Here is a 22,988-nt window from a genome sequence, read left to right as displayed (position 1 = left end):
CAAGCCCAGGACGTTGCGGGGGCTGACTCATGAGCTGGGAGGACCCCCAGCCCCGCTGGCAATGCCGGAGCGGCTCTTCGGCTGCGTGTTGCTCCCCGTGCTCCGCTTGCGGCTCAGGCGGAGACAGGGATTAACAACGCACCGGGCACCGCAAGGGTCTCCTGCGGCCTCAGGCAACCCCAGCAGTAGAGCAGCGGGGGGGGGGGGGCGCGTCCCCTTCCGTGGCTCCGCCCGGCGCGGTCCGCTCGGCGGGGAGCGGCGGCTGGGGGCGGGCAGGCGGCTAAGGCGCGCGGCGCTAGGGCTGGGCGGGGGCGCGCGGGCTCCCGGCAGCAGGGCCGAGCTGCTCTTCTGTAAGGGGGTGGCCGCGGTGATGGGCTGCGCGGAGAGGTGAGTGCGACTCCGGCTGCCCCCGTCACAGCGGGGCCCTAGGGTCGTTATTTGCCGCTGCCGGGGCTCGAGGGCGGCCAGGCAGAGCCTGCAAAGGGAAGCCAGGGGCGTGGAGGAAGGGCGGGAACGGGCCGCCCACACTCGCCAATGCTCTCTCCGTGCAGGGGGTCGCAGCGGCCGCCTGGACCCGCCCCCCCCGACGTTGTTTTCCCGCCTTGTGGCGCGCAGAGCAGGGTGTGAGCGCTGGCAAAGGGATTTGTGTGCGCTCAGAGTCCCAGCCCAGGGAAGGCTTTCCAACGCACCCAGGGGATCTAGGAGCACGGGCTCATGGACCTTCATTGGAAACCTGCCCCCAAGCTCTCGCATTTTATCTTCAGAAATATTGGGACAGGCAGTACTGCTAATGGGGGTCACTAGCCCCAGCCGCCTGGCAGCCCCAGCCTCACCCACGCTGACAAACTCAGAACCCTTTACTTGTAGCATTAAAAAAGCTCCCCGGCCTTCCTCTTCTCATAACCCCCTAGCTTTGTAAATACATTTGCACAAGATGTCGACGCCTTAAAGCCTTGTAACAAACACATGCCGTAGGTCAGGGCTGTCAACTGTAAACATTCAGGACTCATGAGTTTGGGTTAAAAATGATTTTGTTCTTAACTGGTAACTTTTGCATTCTTTTTATCTGCTTTTTGTGTGTTTGAGCCTGTGGGGGAGTCCCATTTTCAAGTCTTCCCCCCAACCAGAAGGGATAGAAACTTTTTTTTTTAAAAAATAAAAGTTAACGTTTTCATCTAACCACTGCCTGGGGAAGGCTTTAGGAAACACCAAACTTCTCCCCTTCCCCCTCCCATTTGTCCGAACCTTTCTTCAATTGACACTCAAGCAGGGTCAATGAGCAGGCAAAAAACCTCTGTCTTTAATTTTTCTTCCAAGTTCCCATCACTTCACCTCTGTCCTTGTAAACAAACTGTCTCATTTTCCAGTGAATATGAGTTTCCTTGAAGACAGGCTCAACTCCTAAGTTTTCCACCATTTCTTTGGCAGCAGTGATGGATCTTCAGATCTGTTGTCTCTGCAAGCCACAATGAAATCAAGGCAGCATCTCATCAAAAGTAGTAGCGGTCACCATGTCCATCGACTGAGTTTGTAATGCTTGCTTACAACATTTACTTGGAACAGGATATCGTGCCAAACATAGGCGCCGACTCTGTGGGTGCTCCAGGGCTCTGCACCCACCGGTAGCCAAGCTCCCGTCCCCGCCCCTGTGCCTCACCTTACCTCCACCTCCTCCCCTGAATGCGCCATGTCCCCACTTCTCCTCCCAGTGCTTGCTACTGCAAAATAGCTGTTTCGTGATGTAACAAGCTTCAGGAGGGAGGGGGAAGGAGTGGGAACGTGGTGTGCTCAGGGGAGGAGGCAGGGCAAGGGTGGAGATTTGGGGAAGGAGTTGGAATGGGGGCCGGGAGGGGTGGGGCAGGGGTGGAGTCGGGGCGGGGCCGGGGCAGAGGGGGTCAAGCACCCACTGGCGCCAGCAGAAGTTGGCGCCTATGGTGCCAAACCACAGTTGAGATCAGAAATTTGAAGTTCAAAATTGTGCAAACAATATCAGCAGAGCTTAGGATCACCAGCCATAAAGCAGGATCTGATGTATCGATTTGTGGCATGCAATTTTTTTCACGGTTTCTGTCATCGTGCAAGGCTGATTCTTCTCTGTTGCTTTTCGTCATGTAAACCAGATTTTTCTTTGCCTCTGCTCTCCTTTTCATGTGAGCCACATTCTTCTTTATCATGAGTCTCCTTTATGCTGCTAGGAAAACTGCACGATTCTCCATCACTTTCCTCACATTTCCATTCCTTATCTTCAGGTAAATCTGCTAATTACTTAATAATAGGACTTCCATGATTTACACTTTGCTCCTCAATTTCTTCTGCACTGGGACCATCACTATTGGCATAAGCCCAGTATATGTTGTTCTGTTTCAGATATTTCCCCATCAAATTTGCTCCTTGCTGCAAACTAGGTAGCAATGGAGCTTTTTGCTTTCTATACTGAGCTCTTGAAGGTTTCTTTGCAAGATCCCCTCAAAGGTGTGTCATGGAACCTTATTTTCCACATATGGCCAAGTTCTGTCTATTAAATTTCATCTAAAGGATGGCATGTGCAGGACCCAATGTCCCCTAGGACCATGTTGGGTGCTGGTTCAGTATTAAAGTATTAAATCAGATGGAGGAGTGTCACTTTCTGATTTACCAACTCTGGGTCTCTCAGGATTTAGTTATTCCATGTGCTGAGCTAGCTTGGGAGAACTGAGTAAATGTTCTTACGTGGTGGGATGGACCTGGACTGAAATCACATCTTAAGTCACAAGTGTCAATTATCTTAGATTCTTCCTAGTCTCCATTTGCACATATTACAACCCCACCACATAAATCAGCATGACTTGCACACTGCCAAAGAGCAGCCTAGAAGAGTTGGAAGGAGAAAGTGAGAAATGTAAAAATCTTACTCTAGGCATGACATTCCTCTTGTCTCCTCTGATAGTTGTTTTCCTGACTATACTATGTTTTGTATTAACCAACTGCAGTATTGTCATAGTATTGTCTTACAAACTTCAGGGTTTCTTTAATAATATCACTGGTTTAGACAGAATGATGTGGTAAGGTAATGCTGCAACCAGATTGCTGCTGTAGCTGTGTCATGATGCATCTTGTAGGAATGTTTCAGGACTGGATTGAAGTGCATCATACTGTTGCTGGGTGAGAAAGTTTGCACTGCTCTTGCTTGCAGTGCATGACTCAAATCAAGCACTTGGATGGCAAGTTTAGCACAGTCTCTGCTCCCCTCTCATGAATTCAGGAAAAGTGCTCTGCTGGGAAGTTTAGGACCCCACTGAAACATCATCTTTGCTATCACCCTGGACTCAGAAGGTGTATGATAAATGTTTGGAGCCCTGTAAATGAGAGAAACAGTCCCATGAGGAGCACTAACAGGACAGTAAGAGCCAGAAAGTTTACTAGGGAAGGTGGTACACTTGGGTATGTCTACACTGCAATAAAACCATGGCTGGCCCATGTAGCTGATGCAAGGTAATGGGGTTCAGGCTGCGGGGCTATAAAATTGCAGCGTTCGGGCTCCCTTAGGGTACACTGCAATTTCATAGCTGGAGCCCTGCAAGCCTGAGTCAGCTGACATGAACCAGCAGTGGGTGATTTATTGCACTGTAGACATATCCTTGGATGTTGTAGCTTTCAGTCAGCTAGCACTGTAAGAAAATATCATACACAACTCTATTGCTTTGCCCAGTGTAGATGCATCTGCACTGGACTTTGCTCTGGAAGTGCACCAAAAGTATTCCAAGATCCCATGGGCTGACTGTTCTCGGGACACTCTGGTTTGTGGACAGTAAAATTTTCCCGCACTGCACCACGAATGAAGGACTAGAGTGGCCACATTTTGGGAGGGCAATAGGAAGTTTGGGATACAGGTGGTTGGATTCAGTCCCACATAATGTAGTATAGACTCTAGAATCCCAGGTTGAGACTCAGGGTTCAATAGTTGTTAACCTGGGGTTGCAGATGTGTGTCGATGCTCAAGCTGTAGGTTAACAAACCCAGCATCTGCTAACTCGAAATCTACTAACCATCTGAATGATGACCCCTCTATAGGACACTATAGGACACAGTAATTATAACTTTTGATTTCTAAATACTGTATAAGTAAAGAAACACATATTCAAATTCCCCCAAGTCAGCTGTGCTAATTGTCACATTCAATGTTTTTGTCATGGGATACCATTTTTTATTTAATTTTAGTGGATTTAGTTCTAAATTAACTAAATTTTGGACACTAAATTCTTTTATTTAATTAACAAAACAAATACTGGGCAGCAGCAGTACAAACTTCCGCATACTGCCCTACCAACATGTCTCAACCCTGAAACGGGGGTGGGAGGCATCTTTAAGGGTAAGAGGGCTCCATTGTATTTTACTGTAGCAGTGGCTTACATGTATGCAAGACTTGAACATTGCTCTTGCCAAAAGGGATTCCATTGTAGCCCTGTAACCTGCTTTTTCTTATCTGAGAGCAGCACTGCCATGACACTTATCACCATTTTATCACTGTAGCCCTGCCTCAAGGACTTGGGCTGAGCGAGGAGCATATGACTGATCGCAAGAGTGCTTCCAGCATAGCCTAACACAGAATACTCATGGACAAGGGCAGTAGGCAGAGCTCCAATGTATATGTCATGGCATTATAGGGACTAATTGGAAGAGACTATTCACATTTAAGATTGTAGACCGCCTTCTATTTATGTCTGAAACAGGCCCCCCACTATGAAATGGTCTTTCAATTTCAAATCTGTACCTGGCATATGTATGTACTTTTTTTGTTAGCTATATTTGGGGAAATCAGAAGTAATTTCTGAGATAAGGGAATTTGGAAAATCAGATGTGAATTGCTCCACAGATATTTTGTATTTATCTAGTGTGCAAATGATGTGATGGACTTTGAAAACCTCTGAAAAGTTCTGATGGGCTTTTACTCTGTTGCTCAAGTACTGTACCTTCCCTCCAGCATGACTATCATCTCTTCCTCTCGTAACTTGGTTTAATACACTTGTACTTGCTGGTATTTGTCTCCTTTTGTGCTCACAAGGAGCTACAAGTATTCTAAATGTGTTGTGGGCTCCTCATGTCTCTGAGACCAGATCTACACTAGGAATTTACATTGGTATAGGTACGATTCTCAAGGGGGTGAAAAATCTACAACCCTGGAAAACATAGCTGTACCAACCTAACCCCTGGCATAGACGGTGCTAGGTCGATGGAAGAATTCTTCTGTCAACCTAGCTATTGCCTCTTGGAGGTGGATTATCTATACTGATGGGAGCTGCGCCATTGTCGCGTTTTAAGCATAAACATACCCTTTAGGCCTCATGTAGACTTCAGGGGAATTAGTAATCTACCATATTCCCTGAGACAAAGGTGAAATTTCCCCATCACAAGTGCAAACCACCACCTTGTAAATGCATCACCTCCCATTTCCTCTTGCATGCCTGTGCTTAATGTATTTGGTCCTTCAGCGATTCTAAATTCCACAGGATCCTTAGCAGTGTTGATGGGTTCAATTCTGATGACTCTCAATCAGATTGATAAATCAGCACAATACAGAAAGGGTTAATACTTTACCCAATCTGGAGAACAGGCATAAAGTTTATATTTACACTGTTCCAAAACTATTGGCTCAATTTTGCTCATATTTATACCTCCACTTGTTTACAACAGAGAGTGATTTTACTGTATTACCACAAACCTTTCATCCCGTTTCTTATCTAGTTTTCTACATATTTTGAAGTTCACACAGACCTCTGTAACAATTATCCCTAGCTTCTAGCACACGGTTTATTTTTGACAATACTTCTGACAGATTCTGCATACGCAAACAGATTATATACAGTTTACTTGCTAATAAGTTTCCACAATAAAGTGTTGCATGAGTACAAAACATTCTGTAAAATACAACATGTTTATACAACTTAGCGTGCTTACAAAACTTTTTGACAAATCTATGATGTTGTCTAACGGTAGAACCACCTTGTCTAAAGAAATGTGAAGGAATTCTTGAGGCTTTGCTTCCACAGGATACCTGGAACATTCTGACTTCTTAAGTCCAAAGCTGAGACTGTTAGGTCTGAAATTTAACCATCTGTATATGCAGCTTTGAGGAATTTATGGTGCAGTTGTAGCAAGGCAGGGGACCGCAAGATGCTAATTACCATAGTGTAAGTTCATGTAGGATGTAATTAAATTTATATAATTGGAGAATAAACAATTTCCTGTCACAACAGTACCATTATTTTTTTTAAACTTTATTAAAAATAATTAAGAAACTGTTCAATCTTGCCTGCATCCCATTGTACTCGCTGTATTCGCTCCTGTAGCGCTGTCTGACTTGGATTAATATGATCTGTCATTGTGGCCCCATTGATGTCGCCAGTCTGGAGCCTTTCAAATCTTGTGCTCTTGGCTCCTAATTGCCAGTATGCCACTGAATTCTTGAGAACATTTTATGGCAGTGATATAACACAGTTGAGACAGGGAAAATATTTTACTTTTAGCTTTTAATTAGCTTGAATTTAGGGCAGACTGATTGCTAAGTTTGCATTTTTCAGAAGACCTCAGCTCCCATTTAGGCATCAAAATAACTGGCCAGATTTTCAGAAATTATCACCGCATTTGACGCTGAGTTATTTTGAAACTCTAGCACATATTTAGGTACCTAAATGGGAGCTGACCCCTGAGTAGGTGCTGAGCTCTTCTGAAAATTTGGCTCTCAGCATTGAAAATCGAGGATCTAGCTAGTGCTGTAGTTTTTATTCATGGTTTAGCATTCTCCGTGTCTTTCAAGGTGAAGTAACCACAGCATGGAAAGGCCTGGGGGATTTAAGGTCTTGTCTACTAGAGATCTGCCACTGCTGTTTCTGGTGGCTGGATAATGCGCAGATCCTTTCCTGAAGAGGCTCCGCATTCCTCTGAGAACGTGAATACTCATTGCTAAGGAAGATTTAAAAATAAATAAATAAAAAAATGTAACTTCTGAGAGTTCATTCCAAGTAGTTTTATAGGCTACTAAGTCATTAGAAGAAAGTATTGATAAAAAGTTGAAACTTTGTTCCATTTATTTCTGAACTTAAGGAAAAAGTTGTAATGGTTGAAGAATCTCTTCAGTCCATGCAGTCACTACAGCACTAGCCAATATTAAACACCCAAAATGAAAACAAGAAACAGTTAATATTGTGGTATGCGGAAATCTAAAAGTATTAGATCTGAAAGAGTGTCTGTAGGTAGAAACAATACAGAGGATTAAGTTGTGCTGGCAACTATGGTAGAAAATAGGGCAACAATTCTGAAAAGTCTCATTGCATGTGCTTAACTTTGTGCACTGAGAGACGTCAGTCTTCATTAAACATTGAGTAAGTGTTTTGATTCCTGAACCTATTGACTGGTTAGGCATTTGCAACTTCACTCAAATGTTAATCAAGTTGTCCAGCTATACATAACTTTATTCCGAGCAGGAATGGAACTGTAGTGCTGTTTTTCTTTTTGTTTTGTTTTGTTAACACCATGTTACAATACATTTGTAGAAAGCATGAGTTCAAATGTTAATCTTGATCTTTTGATGAAATGTCTCTTGTTGAGTGTGAGATTCTCTGTTTATATTGTAGGAGGGCTGATGTAAGGCTAACTGTTGAAACTTGTACATCATCCAGTCCTATCCATAAGAAGGTATGCTCTGAATCAAAAAATGATTTTCTTGTATTTCTGCTATCTTTTGTGAGCTAAAACAGAATGTAAACTGCCTTGATGCAGTGACACAGGCTTTTTTGCTTTTTGCATTGCTTAAGTTTCTATGAGTTGCTATGAAATTCTATGAGTTGCTTTTCTGTAAATCTCTGTATAATCATATAATCTTGTTTAAGTGTACCGTGATGAGTTTAGGGATCATACAAAATATTATTGTAGATAAACTTGACTACACTTGTCAATGTGAGTCACCACTAATGATCTGCTATTATTTACCAAAATAAAAAAAGTCTGAACCAAAGGTGTGATTCAAAACACCACTTTAGTCACTTTGTACAATGTACACCTTGTACAATGTACACCAATGTATCTTAATTGTAGTTCATTTGTCTTTTTTGTAAATATAAACTTTTTACATGTGTCGTGACTATGTATACTTTATGGTGCCAAGAGGCACATTGTTAATGTTCAACAAATAATGTTAATATAATTCTATTCTAACTTTGACAGGAACTTACAGTGCGTATTACAGATGATGCAGATCCATTATTCTTGTATTCTCTTGCTATAGGAGAGGAAGATTTTCAGAGGTAATTGCTATCTTGCTGCTTTTCTCTGAGAAACAATGGAACTTGCTATCATTAACTGTGAATGTTGTTTTAAAAACAAATATGTACAGTATTCTGTGTTTCTTACTTCATTTACTGTTACTACAAAACCTTTGCAGTTTACATACCCCCTGCATTGTGTTGTCATTTTAATATAATTTACTTACTGGTGTAGGTGTCAGCACTTGAGTTCGGAAGCAGATTCTGTTCTGAAAGATTTCTTTGTATCATAGAGGAGTATAAGTATAGGAAACGAGATGATAATCCTTCTTTAAAGTATTGTATTAATAAATAATGTAAAACTTCTCTTAACATAGTAAAAAGTTGTCCTTGTTAGTTATGCTGCCTAACAGAATGAATTTGGTTCTTTGAAAGTTCTATTTTATTCTGTTGAAAATTAATTTTGTGAACTTTTGAGTTGTGTTCATATAGTGTCTGAAGTTATGGTGCATATAGTATTTCTGTCTTTACTAAAGTCCATGTCTGGTGGCTTTTTACATAGGTGGGAATTGGTATTAAAAAAGAAATAAGATTCTTTTCTCTTAAACTGTTTTGTAGTAACTATCTTTGTGTGTGTGTTCTCAAAGATATGACTGTCTCATTTACTATCCAGATCCTACTTTAATAGGAGGGAAGAAACTGAAACCTTCTAATAAGACAGGTTTCAGAGTAGCAGCCGTGTTAGTCTGTATTCGCAAAAAGAAAAGGAGTACTTGTGGCACCTTAGAGACTAACAAATTTATTAGAGCATAAGCTTTCGTGAGCTACAGCTCACTTCATCGGATGCATTCTAATAAGAGAGTACAGAGGAAAAACTGCCCAACTAAGGGAAACTGCTAATGACAGAAAAATTGATGTTTGAGTAATACAGCACTACCACCCAGATCCCATTTAGAAAAGCTAATTTGTTTTATAGACTGACAGTGTTTAAGAATAAAGATTATTTTCTCTTGACTGTTATCCTTTACCATTGCCAACCTTTTGTTTCCTTTGCAGTTTAAAGAGCCAACAAGGACTGCTTGTAGATTTTTCAGCTTTTCCCCAGAAATTCATTGATTTGTTAGAACAATGCATTTTGGAACAAGGCAAGCAAGTGCCTCGGTAAGGGCAGTTTCATTATTTTGATGGAATTTGGATTAGAAAGGAGCTTTCAATAAATGGAAATCCTTACCTGAGCGAGCATTTCAGTGCTGCCCTCACAGTTGGTTGTATGGGTGCTTGGATATCGTGGTGATGATGAGTAATGCCTTTACAAGTGCCAGAGATGGGGGTAGCCAGGGGAGCTGTTCATGTCGTTTTGTACTTGCAAAGTTCCTTAACTCTGCTAAGAAAAAATGGTAGAGGAAGACCACTTTGCAGTCCTACTGGTAATTTAAAAACCTAAAATTCTCTTTCCTTGTCAACACCACCATTCCCCCCATCATTCAGGCCTGCAATGTGGATGTTGACTTGATTCCTACATCGCCTCACACATCCAGGCCATATCTAAATCTTGCCACTTCTTCCTCAGCTTTTCAAAAGTTCTCTTTCCATCCTCTCAAACAAATCCTTCCTTCAGGCCCTCACTGTCACTTTGCCTACTGCAACAACTTCCTCTCTGGTATCCCTGAAATCGACATTGTCTCTTTCCTCTTCCTGCAAGATATTGCAGCTAAGGCCATTTTCATTGCCTCTTGTTTTGTTCGCGTTACTGCCCACTTTCAACCCTTCCACTTTTTCCCCTTTCACTATTGAATCAGATTAAAGCATCTTGTTACCCTCTTAAAAGTCGTACATAACTCTGCCCTCTCTTATTTATTATCTGTGCTTGTCTCAATTTGTGTTACCTGCCATCCTTGATTACCTGTTCTCAGCTTCGTGCATAAGCATCTATGGGTATGTCTTCACTGCAATCAGGAGGTGTGATTGTAGCATCAAAGCTAGTTCAACAACAATAGCAGTGAAGGTGTGGCAGCACAGGAAGGTGCATTAGCTAGTCCTGCCTGCCCATGTCCATAGGTGAGTACTCAAGTAGCCATTCCCTGGGCTGCTGCTGCTTTTGTTATTTGAGCTAACTTTAATGCTGTAATCACATTTCCCAGTTGCAGTGCAGACATATCCTGAGTGCCATCTTTCATGCTGCTCTTGTGCATTGTATCTTGGAACAGATGTTTGGGGAGTATCTATCCTAGCCTTTTCAAATACATTCACTCCCTCGAGTTAACCATGTGGTGTAGATGAGGTCTAAAGGTTTTTAGTCTTCATGTGTGTTAGCAGGTTGAAGTAAACACAAAGGGAGAACCTAGGGTTCACCTTGACCTGCTAGCATGTGTAAAAACTACAATTGTCTTGTTTTTACTATAATTTTACCTTCTTACCATGTATTAGTAACCACACAACACACCTCTTTTCCTAGACAAATCCTGAGGAGCTACATCATGGCACCCAGCACTATTATTGTGTTAAATTGTGTATGCTAGATGTTAAGTGGTGTATCAAATCATGTTAGCTAACTCAATTTAGAAAAAAAACAAACACTTTTTTTTCCTTTAGTCTATTTCTCATGCAGATAGAACATTTTTGTACTTCTTGCTCCTTGACTAGTGCAGCACATCTAGGGCCTGTCTGCAATGGAGAAAGCTGGGTCTAAAACTCATTTGAAAACAGTTTAAAAATGGCTTCCTCAAGACCAGATTTGAACATAATTTAGTTGCCTGTTTCTAGACAGTCAGCCTTGTTGTTTAAACAATTTTCCAAATTGATGTGGTTGTCCATTCTGGTGGCCACCCTGTTGAGAGCTGGTCAAGAGGAGGCGCTTGGTTGAATTCGCAGATGTCTCAGTGTATCTATTAAATGGTGGGAGAAGCCCAGGGAGTCAGTGAGGTTTAAATGGATGTAACCTTTTTGATTCAAGAGAATGTTTTTAATACTTGCCTTTTGTTGGTGTGTTTATAGGTTTTTAATTCAACTTGTAACATCTTCTCCAGCATTGGACTGCATGCCTGCATGTTTAAATGTAGTAGAAACCAATCCATTCAAACATCTCACTCACTTGTCTCTAAAGCTTTTGGCAGGAAGTGACAGTGACATCAAGAAATATCTTGCCATCTGCATTAAAAATTTAAAGGTTAGCTTTAAGTCTTTCTTTTATTAAGAATTAACACAAGTACTATCAATTAAAACCCTTATAGATCAGATAGAACAAGATAAATCTTGAACCTTGGTATGATCCATGTAGGTCCATCCTTTCATGTAGAGCCCCATGACTTGAATGGGTTTCCCAGTAGGGGTAATGGTCCATACATACAAATCCAATTCCAAGATCAAGTGCCAAATTAGAAGGCTATTTAAAGCATATGATTAGTACATGGCTACCTGTTATTGCTAAGCTGGTGCTGTGCACATACCATATGTATAAACAGTTAGCCTGATTCTCATCTTATTGGGTGTAATTCAGGTGACTTCAAGAGAGTTGTCTTTGGGTTTTTTTTACCAGTTTTTAAATTAGATGGAAAATTGCGCCCAATGTCTTAGGTGTGTATATAGATGCAAGTTTTTATCTTCTTGTATATTTGTTTGAAAATTAATAAGCAGTAACACTAGAAAGTTTCCATTTAATAGGCCTGCCTAGTATAACTAGACTTGTTTTGAGAAGTGTTTTAGACAGTGTTTTGAAAACTATACTACGAGGGGGAAAAACTAGAGATGCTGAATGTGTTAAACCTCTAATTAGTTCCAGATTTCTTTCTGATGTTAAACTAATGAATCTCCCTCAACTCCCTATGAGGATAATTTTGTAGCTAAAGGAAAGTTTGTGCTATGGGAAAGAATTCCCTCCTCTTCAAATCTAGGCTGGCACAAGTAGGTCCCTTACAGGTGGTATATATGCTCTTTGCTTCATAAGGATATTTCCCCCCACCCATCTGCTATTTTAAAATCTCTTAAATGGAGTGTGACTCCAATAACAGCTAAGTCTGACTTTCAAACTGTGATGAACAAGTGTGTTTGAAGTTAGGCATAATTCTTTTCTTTCTAGAAGAAACAGAGAAACAAATAGATAAGCAAATTTGCATGGAAAATAAAAAAATATTTAAGTGCTTTAGAGATCTTCCTTTTTAAATCAAATCCATTACAATATTGTGAGCAAATTTCTTTCCTCCATTCCTGCCTTCCCCAATCCTATAACGTTACCATAAAAGTGTAATGAAAACAAAATTATATATATATATATATTTAATTTTGCTAGTGGTTTGGAAGGAGACTTCCTAATTTATTGTATACTGTCACCACTGATAGTAATAATATGGTCATTTTATGTATTACGTACTTATTATAAAGTAAAAATCTGTAATTTTAGTGTGGGCTGCTTAATGATTATATTATAGTTTTGTGGGGGTTTCGTGTTTTTTAATAGATGGAAAACAGTATCTTGGAAGATAAACTACACAGATCAGAAGAGGGGCTTTCGAAAAGGCTAACTGTAACAGCGCAGGTAGGAAGCAGCCTTTTATTTTTAAAAAAGCAAACCAAACCCTGAAAGTGTGGTGCTAAATCTATACCAAATTGACTTTTTAAAAAAAAATATAACTGCTATACAAACAGAAATCAGCATGTGATATTTTTAGGCTTTGGCAGAAAAAAATAAGGAACTGGATAAACTGCAAAATGAATGGACATCACAGTTCACTTTATTGACTGACGAGTACTCCCAAGAAATCACAGCAGAAAAGGAGAAAGTGCTACAGGTAAGTAGAAATATAGCCATTTGTCTCAGGTAGAGTAGCATCAGAATACTTCATATCTATAGCATACATATGCAAAAGTACTTTTTGGCAATCTGTTGAAGTAAATAGTCCCTCATCTAATAGCTTCTTCTAAAAAAGAGACTCCCTGAACTCTACAGTGAAGGGGAAATGCGTAAATGTTGAGTTGTTAATATTGTCTGTATCTCTTGTGAGCATGGTGTGCAGTTTTTTTGTTTAACTGTATTTAATTTAATTTTAAATTAACTTATCAGTATGTAAAATTAGATGTTTGTCTGTATGCTGTATATATGCATGACTTCACTAATATCCTTGTCTTCATGCTTAAGATTCAAGCACAGTACCACCTTCAGCATGAACAGCAAAAGAAAGAGATGGAAGCAACTTGCAACAGAAAAGTACATCACTTAGAAACGAGGGTATCTGAATTGGAAACTGTTAATAAGGATCTCACAGAGAGAAAATACAGATCTGAATCTTCTATAAGGGAGCTGAAATCCAAACTTGCAGGACTTGAAGAGGTATAGTAAAACTAGTATAATAAATGGTATACTTATTGGGGAATTAAAATTGTGTTACTGGTAATGTTTTTGTCTTTAAAATTGATTCACTTAATGAATTCCAGTAAACTTAAAAGTCTTTTTGTGTCAGATATTTAGCTGATGTAAATAAGCATAGCTCAGCTTCAGTCAACGGAGTTCTGCCAGTTCACATCAGCTAAGGATCTGGCCCCTTATTTTGATACACTTAGACTGGGATTTTAGACCCTTTGACTATCCAAACCTTAATATATTGTTACAGCCTGCTCCAAAGTAGGTGGGGAGAGTAAATAAAGCATGTAAAATTGCTACTGAAGTAGTTCTGACTCTACATACAGTCTGTACTGAAATGTTTCCTCCAACCCAAGCATGTAGCTGCTGCGTAATTATTGACCATAATTATATGTTTATTTCTATTTTGCAAATCCTTGCACTCTGGCTCAGGAAAATCTATTTGCATAAGCATTGTATAGCTGTTTCTGAATAACCATATAGCAATTATCCAAACCCCTCCATGGTAACTGGCTATTGCCCTTAGAATGCCCCATCCCTATACCTGTATTAAACCCATTTGCCTAAACATTTACTCCTCTTTCTGTGCTATTGCTTCCATCTAACCCCACATATTAAATACAACTTAATTTAAGGAAGAGATCACTCTTAATTAAGGAGGGAGGGAGATAAAGCATTTGTGGGAACCAAAGGCTAATTAGGGAGAGAGGATTCAGGCTTTTAGGTTGACCCAAGTCCTCAAAGGTTCTGGACCCACAATGCTTATTGAAAGAAATGTGACTGTTTTTTTATAAATTAAAATACTTAACTTTGGTGATATGTTCTCTTGATTTGATTTAATGTATTCTTACTAATATTCAACTAAAAATAGGTCAAATCAAAACCTTTAGTAGTACTATTGAATTTGGGTTTGATCATCAAATTTAATACCAAAATAATCAGCTCTTATAAATTCTAAAGAGGACCCTAGGAATGTGGCTGTCTGTTTAATAATCCCAACTAGAAGAATTTTATCAAAGTCAATCAAATCTGTAATCTGGAGTTGGTTAAATGTCTTAATGTAGAAAACCAACATCAACATCAGTGCCAGTTTTAAAGCTTTCTTCTTAAAATTCAGTTGTTATGTACTGGCTAACCCTTTCCTCCCTTCTTCAGGTGACCTGAAAAAGAGCTCTGTGTAAACTGGAAAGCTTATCTCTCTTACCAACAGAAGTTGGTCCCAGAAAAAATATTACCTTGCCCATCTTATGTCTCTCATATATCTGGGACTGATTCTGCTACAACACATCATCCTTAGTTTAGCATCAGTTTTGTGAAAAGTCCCATTTAAATTAGCAATTTAAAAATATTCAGTGGTTTACATACTGCAGAGACTGGATTTCTGACCCCTGAAAAATATTGGAAAGCCAGTTACGTGAGACCACCTTGAGGAAGCTGACAGGCTTATCCAGGTGAAAGTCTAGGGATGTCACCAGTTTATGGAAAACTTGACACACACATCCTATAAAAACAGCTGATTGCTGGGGCTCTTTCCCAACAATTGGTTCAACATTCATCTATTGATCAGCAAGATGAAAATTTAAGCTTGAACAATTTATGACCTGTATCATTCTTGCAAATCAGACAGTACAGTAATCTTTTTCTTTTGGAACTGGGTTATAAATCAATCAGTTTGTCTTCTGTAATCTTCATCTTGATAGATTTTAGAAAATAATTACTTTAGCGCGATAAAACCCATTTAAGAAATAAAAATGTTTAAAGTTTTATGTGTTGCCATATAAGCTATTTCTCTAACACCTTCATTGAGGCATGGGGGAGAGATAGGATCTTACGCTGTAGGAGTCATGCTTGCCATGTGTGTATATAAATGGATAGTTCAGAGGCATTCACTAGCCAGCGAGAAAGGTAGTGAGAATGAAGTGCTCATTCAACAATAATAATAATAATAATAATAGTAATAAATCTGAAGATGTTGCCTATTAACTTGGTAATAACCATGGGCCAGAGCATATACTTCAGTGACAAAAACCCCTCGGTGGGATACCAAAGGGAAGACAAAAATCTTTTGTTGAGACAGGGGTCAGGATTTCCACCCTACAAAATAAGCTGTAGTGGCTGCTTGTAGGCTGACCTAATATAGCAATGCCCAGGGCCTCGGACTCTGTGGATCTGAGTTTGCATGAGGTGAGGGTTACTTTGAGGGTTAGTTTTTGAAAGGCTTCATGTAGAGCGAGGCTGCATCAGTGTCATGTGAGAGAGGAGATAGGTCCTGAAGCGCACCCTAACCTGCTTTCTGTCACCAGCTGAGCTGGTCAATGACCTGTCAGCTTGCTGTTTTGCTGACATTTACAAAAAAGCTAGAGAAAACATGGTGTTCTTGTAATACAGAACAAGAACATTGGGAAAGGTCCTGAAAGTAGGACAGTGCTGTTTCAGTGACATATGGTTACATTGTTGATAAACTGAAATTGTGTAGTTCATTCATATTAATGTACAGTAAGGTGTGAGCATGACAGATAAGAGTTAGTTAATGTTTTTTGGTGGAAGGGAATGAACAGGCATTAATGTTTTGTGAACCTTGCAGACCCTGATAGTGTCACTGCTAACTTTGCAAAAGGGAATTCCCCTGAGCATGGTCTCTGGTACCCTGATTTAAAAAGAGATGGTCTCCAGCTGATTTAAAGTTTAAGTTTAGTTCTTCTCCACAAAACTTTCAGATATGACCTGGCAAATTATTTGGGTGCCCCGCAAAAAAAACAAAAGACATGAGGGGGTGGGAGAAACTAATAAACTTCTTTCATGCCTCATAGTCCTTGGCAAAAACATTTACAAAATCTAAATAGAATCTATCCTGCTACTATTTAAAATTAGATTGTAAGCTCTTGTGCAGGAATCAATCACTGAAGTTGTTCTGTAAAGTGCCTGGCAAATTTGTGAAATAATACTGAATCCAGTGCTTGCATGCAGTGTTACCTCTAGTGTGGCAGTGTCCTGGTCAGCCATATTGAGAGGCAAGATACTCAGATTGACAGTGTCTTGACTTATAGGCAGGAGCAGGAAAATTGGGTTTTATCTTTATTACTTTTACTTCCCCATTTCTCTGATATTGTTTCTAGAAACTTCTATTTGAAATGGATGGGGAAGAAATAGAGAGAAACCTGCTTGTGTGACCACCTTCTCAACACCTACCATTGGGATTCTCTTTTAAGGCCTGGCCAATATTTTTGACTCTATTCAGCAATAATTATTTTTTGCATAGGTATGGTCTATTCAAGTCTAAATTGCAAATTTTTATTACAACATGCTCGATCACTAAACCATACATGGTACAACCTTGATTGTCTAAATCTGCTATTCTTTATTACAATAACAGAGTTTTGGATCATACCATCATCTTCTAATTATAATAAAAAGTCATTACAGTTCTGATAATGTGTGCCCAAGATATCTGGGTAATCAATGATCCTGTAAGGTTATGATGTTGTTTCAATGGCGTAGGTGTTGCCCCTTCCACTCTACACTCAGCAGTGAGAGTAAAACTTGGAGACCAGCTGCATTGTTGCTGAACAGCAGCACAAAATAGAATAGTGTGTCGCTGGAGAGGCTGTGGCCCTCCAGTCCCTAGAGCTCATGAGTAGAGTTGAGCAGGAAATGTTTCCTGTTTTGTGAAAATTTTCACGACTTCAGAATTTTTTCCTTTTGCACATCAGGACAAAGTTGGGACCTTCCCCCCTTTTTTTGGGGGTGGGGTGGGAGAAGAGAAGTGGGGAAAGGAGTGAGTGAGATATAGAGACCTACTTCAGAATAGCCAGTAGCCTGGTGGTTAGGGTGGGAGACCTGGGTTCAAGTCCCTGCTCTGTCTGATTTTGAAGTGACATGGGATGAAAAACTATATTCTGAGCCAGCCAGAGCAAGGACTTCAACCTGAGTCTCCCACATCCCAAATGAGTGCCCTAACCACAAGGCCATTGGCTGTTCTGAGGAAGGTTGGTCTATCTATCTTTTTTCCTGCTCCTTACCTCTCAAGCCTGGGCTATTGGCTGAGGTAGGTTTCTCTGGTTTTCACTCTGACCCTTTCCTGCAAAAAAACTTGCATTTTTTGACCAGGGTGGTGGTGGTTTAAAAAAAACCCAACCTCATAAGACCTGATTTAGTCTTGCATGATCCAAGCTTTGGAGTGCTCCATGCTGTATTGTAGGTAAAGATATGCACAATCAGAAACCCATCACGGTTGTTAAGCTCTGGAACCCTGTAAAATAAGAGGGATCACTATGAAGAAGATGATGGGGCCCATTAATTCAAGAACATAACAATTCTCCTTCCTCTCTGCTGAAATCCTCCTCCTTCATTGACAAAGATATTCAGCCTCACCCTCCGACCTACCAACTTTCACGCTCTATGACACTGTTTGAGGCACCCCATTTTTACCTGCTATTTAATCTAATTCTTTTAATGTAGTACTATCATTATATACCATTACTATCATTACATACCATTAGCAGTGGTGGTAGGCTTCCATTACAGTGCATTGAACAAGATGTTCTCTTTAGTTACTATACGTGCCATATGTACAATTATTCTACCTTCATTAAATTTTTAATTGACCAGAGAGAGACACATGCACACACTTGTTTGCAGTTAGTAAGAGGATTTGATTTTTTTTTCTTTTCACAAACATTTGCATGTAGAAGGAGGTTGCCTAACCAAAGGCATATGACAAGCTAGATGAGAATTATTCTGAAATCAGTACAGACGAACTTCCCCCCACCCCATTTGCATAACTGAATAAAATGAACAGGTTACTCCATGATAAAAGGAGAATAATGGAAAAATGATTGGGCTTTTTGAGAATAAAGTTTAGTCACAGGGCAGTTTTGTTTGTGTTTTCCTGCTGTCAACTGTGTGCAATTTTCTCTGACCTCTATGCCTATGGTCTCCATTAGCACAGTAACAGTATTGGTATATTGCCGGTGTGATATTTTGTTTCTTTCCTTGTCTTGTGAATAGAATTCTACAGTTATTTGTCACTTGTTCACACAGAGGTGTTGCAAGGGCTAGGTAGTATTGCTTTTGAGGCAAGACCAAATGGGGTTTTTGTAAAGGTTTGCTTAAGAATCTGCTAGACATATTTTGAGTTCTATTATTGTATAAAATATGGTCACAAATTCCACTGACAAATATAATAACTGTACTATAGTAACTGTAATTTGCTTCAAGCACTGATACTCAGGTGTTCAGTTTGAAAGACAAAATCATATAGTTAGGTGAGGATTGTTAAATTATTCTTGCGTCTTTATTCTTAATGCATCTGCATAACTGTTTTTTAATTGTTGGTATTAATTGGCTAGCACCAAAGCATGCCAAGTGCTGTACAAACATACAAGAAAACACTGTCCTTGCCTCAGAAACATTTACACTTGGATTATAAGTTATCATAAAAGTGTAAAGAGGTTTTTATGAGGTTCCCCACTGGACCAGAGTGATTTGCAGAGACGCTAATAGCCTATGAGGAAAATTTTGGCTAGAGAAGAATAGAAATATAATGAAGACGAGTCTGTCTAAAGGCTAATCCCTGGGATAGAGCTGACCAAACTCATTATAATTTTTCATTAGTTTTTCATCTACAGCTCTCCAGTCCTCACAGAGAACTGCTTGGCTGCTCATCCTAAAATTTTTCCATAACACTTTAATGTAAAGACTTACCTGTTTTTTCTTCTATTTTTCCCCTGAATCTTCATTTGATAGGAGTATCGGAGGGCAAAACAAGAAGTTCTGTCCCTTGAAAGAGAAAATTCAACTCTTGACACAGAGTACCATGAAAATGAGAAACTACTAAACCAGCTAAGAACACTCATTGCAATCCTGGAACAAGAAGTGAAGGGTAAAGAGCAAGTAGTAATAAGAAGCACAGATGTCTGTGAAAGTGCACAAGAACACAAGGTTGGCAATAGAAACTCATTGCTTGAAAGATGTTCCCTAGAGGTGTAAAACATGCATATCTTGAAGATTTCTTTAAGTATTTCTTTGGAAAGTAAACCAGTTTTGAAATGATGTGGTGTTAATGTGAGGATTATGGCTTAAAACAAAAATTATTTTGTCAGGGTGTGTATGTTGGCACGTCTACACTATAAACATAAGCTGACCTATGTTAGGTCAACTTACAGCAACAGCAGTAACTACTGAAGTGGTTCATGTCCACACCGCCCTTCTTCTGTCAGTGGTACACATCCTCAGTAGGAATGCTTTCACCAACTTAAGAGGGGCAATGTGGGGGCTAAGAGCCATGGCTGTCTGCTCTGGGTGCAGATCCCCACCAGTAGCCCAGCTCCCTTCTCCCCTCTCTACTTGGCTCCTGCTTCCCACCGGGCTTCTTTGCTCCCCATTGGGAATGGGGCAGCAGCGCCAAGCTTCTTGTCTGTGTGCTCCCAGAGTGGGGAGCTGGGGATGTGGGGGGCAGCTGGGCTCTCACCGACCCAGACTCTAGGCATGGAGCGCCCCACTGGGTAAAGCTGTTCCCAAGCGGGGAGCCATGAAATTGACAAGAATGATAGGCAATAGATGTAAGTAACGCAGTGTCTACAGGGACACTTCATCGCCCTAACTACACCAACATAAATCCTATACCTCTCTGGAGGTGGAATTGTTATGTTGGTATAGTAGGATACTTACATCAGTGGGAGCAAGGTTGTAGTGTGTACATGGACATAAATAGGTCAATGTAAGCTGTCTATGTTGACCTAATGCTCTACTGTAGACCAGGCCTGTGTGTGTGTGTGTGTATATATAGATATAGATATAATTCTCTTTTCCCCCCCTCGGCTCCCACCAATTAATTTCTTTTTAAACAGAGTTTCCTTTAAATTTGAAACAATCGAACATGGCTACAGTCAAATTCGTTTGTCTAATTTTACTTTTTAAAACGAAAATACATTAATGAATTCAGTGCTCATGAAATAATTGATAGCCTTGGAAACTGAAGTCCTATTTACAGACCGGGCAGCAGCAGTGTACGTTTCCCCATGCTACCCTGCTCGTGTACATTTAACATTGAGATGGAAGATCTACTCTAAAGTGAGTCTTCCTCACCAGGTCTTCCTTGCAAGTGCAGCCTCTGGTCTCTTTCTATGTCTGCCAGCAAGGATGACAATTGAGATGGTGCTTTCTGAGCGAGACCTAGTGGAGAATTGTCCATCAGGATAGTCTTCAGCTGACTTTTTTTTTTTTAATTTTTAACCAGCAGAGGCATCGACTTTCTGATTTTTCTGGGTGGTGCTCGCCCCCCCCCCACTCCAGGCCCCGCCCCGACTCCAACCCTTCCTCCAAGGCCCCACCCCCATACCACTTCCTGCCCCTGCCCCTCTCTCTCTCCCCACACCTCCTGCCCGCTGCTGAATAGCTGATCCTCAGGGGGTGGGAGGTGCTGGATGGGTTGGGGAAGAGCTGATCCGTGGTGCCCACCGGTGGGTGCAAAGCATCCACTATTTTTTTCCATTGGTGCTCCAGTCCTGTACCACCACAGAAGTGGCACCTATGTTAATCAGATCTCCTTCGTAGGCTGTCAAGGGTTGCCACTGAACAGGACTAATTTAAATTGGTGACCTAAAAATAAAATGTGCACACTCTCCCATTACTAATCCCTGGAGTCTTGCAGTCACCAACGCCACTAAACAATGTTTCAGCATTTGGTTATGTTGACATTGTCCTGTCATGAATACAAAACTATCTTTCAGAAAAAGTTGGAAGAATCTCTGGAGATGAAACAGCTTCAAATTGGAAAATTTGAAACCACTGTGAAGTCTATTTCTGAGGAACTTCTGAAAGTAAGACACTTAGGAGCATTTGCTAAACTTAATCTATGGGGTAAGTTTGTTGTTCACCCAATTTTTTTTTTGGGGTGTGGGTAGGCTAATGAAATTATCAAAAAGCTCCAGGGAGAGATGAAGAAACTAATGGAGAAGATGAAGTTAAAAAATGCAGTGATACTGCAACAGGAAAAAATATTAGGAGAAAAAGAGCAAACCCTTCAAAAGGAGAGATTGGAGCTTAATAATGTGAAACGGGTTCTTCAACAAAAAGAAGAGGTAAAGATCATACAATGTCTGTGTGTATATGTTGCATGGAAAAGTATAGAGCAATGCCAATATTTAATGTTTACGTACAGTATGCAAGCTTTACCACAATCACCTGGAAGGCAGGTTGCAAATTTAAAAAAAACCAAAGAAAGAAAGTGATAACCTAACCCCCTGCCCCCGTCCCGTAAATGTCAGTGTGTGTTCTTAGTATCACAATGATTTGTTATGGGGAAAATATAGGAATAGAAACGTTGTTATTGGTGTTGGTCTAATTCTTCCTCATTTGGCAACCGTTTTTTCGTCTTTTTTGTTTCTTTTGAAGACTAGATTGCTCAGATTAATGAATTATTTACTATAAATTCATTAAATTCATAAATTCATTCTCTTCCCAGGTCTTGAAGTTGCAAGAGCAGCTGGACATCACTGTTCAGAAATTGGAAGAAAGCAAACAGCTGCTGAAAACTAATGAGAATGGTAAGGAGAGTAAAAGCACCGTTTTAGAATGATCATGTAAACTATCTAATAAGGCACAGGTTTTCATTCAAAACATTTATATTCCATGAGCATTTTAGTTTTGCTACTTCTCCACTCTGTTATGAGTTGAAACCAATTTCAAGGGCAAAGTTTGATCTTTGAACTGGAAAAGGTGGGTATGTAATTTCTCTGTGTGCATATTGAGGCATGAGTCAAATTCTAATTTGTTAAAATACTATAAAAATGGATTAACCCCACTGAAGTCAGTAGAGTAACTGAGATCAGAATCTGGCACAAAATCTTTATTGTAAGACGAGTACAGTATATAACTGTGTGGGAGGGGAAACCAAGAGTATTACAATTAAAAAACTTATAGATATGTCAAAGTCACATTGATAGCTGAATAACAACTCTGCCACTCCAACCCCGTCCAAGACCTAGGTATCAGGAAACAAAGGGACTTTGTTGACTTTAATGGGAGTTGAACGTGCTTGCCACTTCACACTCAGTGCTCAGCACTGCAGGACTGGGTTCAGTTGTGTCCCCATTATATGTGGTGATAATCCCTAGAACTTCATCTAATTAACTTCTGTCATAACCGTACAGCAAAGGGTAGCCTAGAATTCCTCCTTACCTGTAAGGGGTTAAGAAGCTCAAATAATCTGGTTGGCACTTGACAAAAGGACCAATGGGGAAAGAAGATACTTTCAAATCTGGAGTGGGGGAGGGAGAGAAGGCTTTGTGTTTGCTCTTTGTCTGTGTGTTCTCTGGGGAAGCAGAGAAGCATCAGGTCAGAAAACTCCTTCTCCTAAAATGAGTCTCAGTATTGCAAAAAGAGTAAGTAAATAAGGC

General features: G+C 40.3%; 1 protein-coding gene across 5 annotated transcripts in view; it reads left to right on the top strand.

Annotated features, from left to right (window-relative positions):
* The first annotated feature begins 257 nt into the window (after nt 1-257).
* The window catches only part of LOC119855825 (spindle assembly abnormal protein 6 homolog), a 39,259-nt gene continuing 16,528 nt past the window's right edge, over nt 258-22,988 (top strand). For 3 of the 5 annotated variants that reach the window (XM_043515081.1, XM_043515079.1, XM_043515078.1), the window contains exons 1-12: nt 312-387; nt 7,611-7,671; nt 8,200-8,279; nt 9,294-9,398; nt 11,232-11,403; nt 12,691-12,768; nt 12,902-13,021; nt 13,369-13,560; nt 19,336-19,530; nt 21,321-21,410; nt 21,495-21,671; nt 22,055-22,136. In XM_043515081.1, the coding sequence (XP_043371016.1) occupies nt 371-387; nt 7,611-7,671; nt 8,200-8,279; nt 9,294-9,398; nt 11,232-11,403; nt 12,691-12,768; nt 12,902-13,021; nt 13,369-13,560; nt 19,336-19,530; nt 21,321-21,410; nt 21,495-21,671; nt 22,055-22,136 (1,369 nt within the window). In that variant the 5' untranslated portion in view covers nt 312-370. Of the gene's footprint in view, nt 388-7,610; nt 7,672-8,199; nt 8,280-9,293; nt 9,399-11,231; nt 11,404-12,690; nt 12,769-12,901; nt 13,022-13,368; nt 13,561-19,335; nt 19,531-21,320; nt 21,411-21,494; nt 21,672-22,054; nt 22,137-22,988 lie in introns of those variants that run through there. The other 2 variants (XM_043515077.1, XM_043515080.1) reach the window with 2 other exon arrangements.

Source organism: Dermochelys coriacea, chromosome 5 (assembly GCF_009764565.3).
Source record: "Dermochelys coriacea isolate rDerCor1 chromosome 5, rDerCor1.pri.v4, whole genome shotgun sequence".
Taxonomy (NCBI): domain Eukaryota; kingdom Metazoa; phylum Chordata; order Testudines; family Dermochelyidae; genus Dermochelys; species Dermochelys coriacea.
The sequence above is the reverse complement of the archived record's forward strand: the minus strand, read 5'-3'. Positions and strand labels throughout refer to the sequence as shown.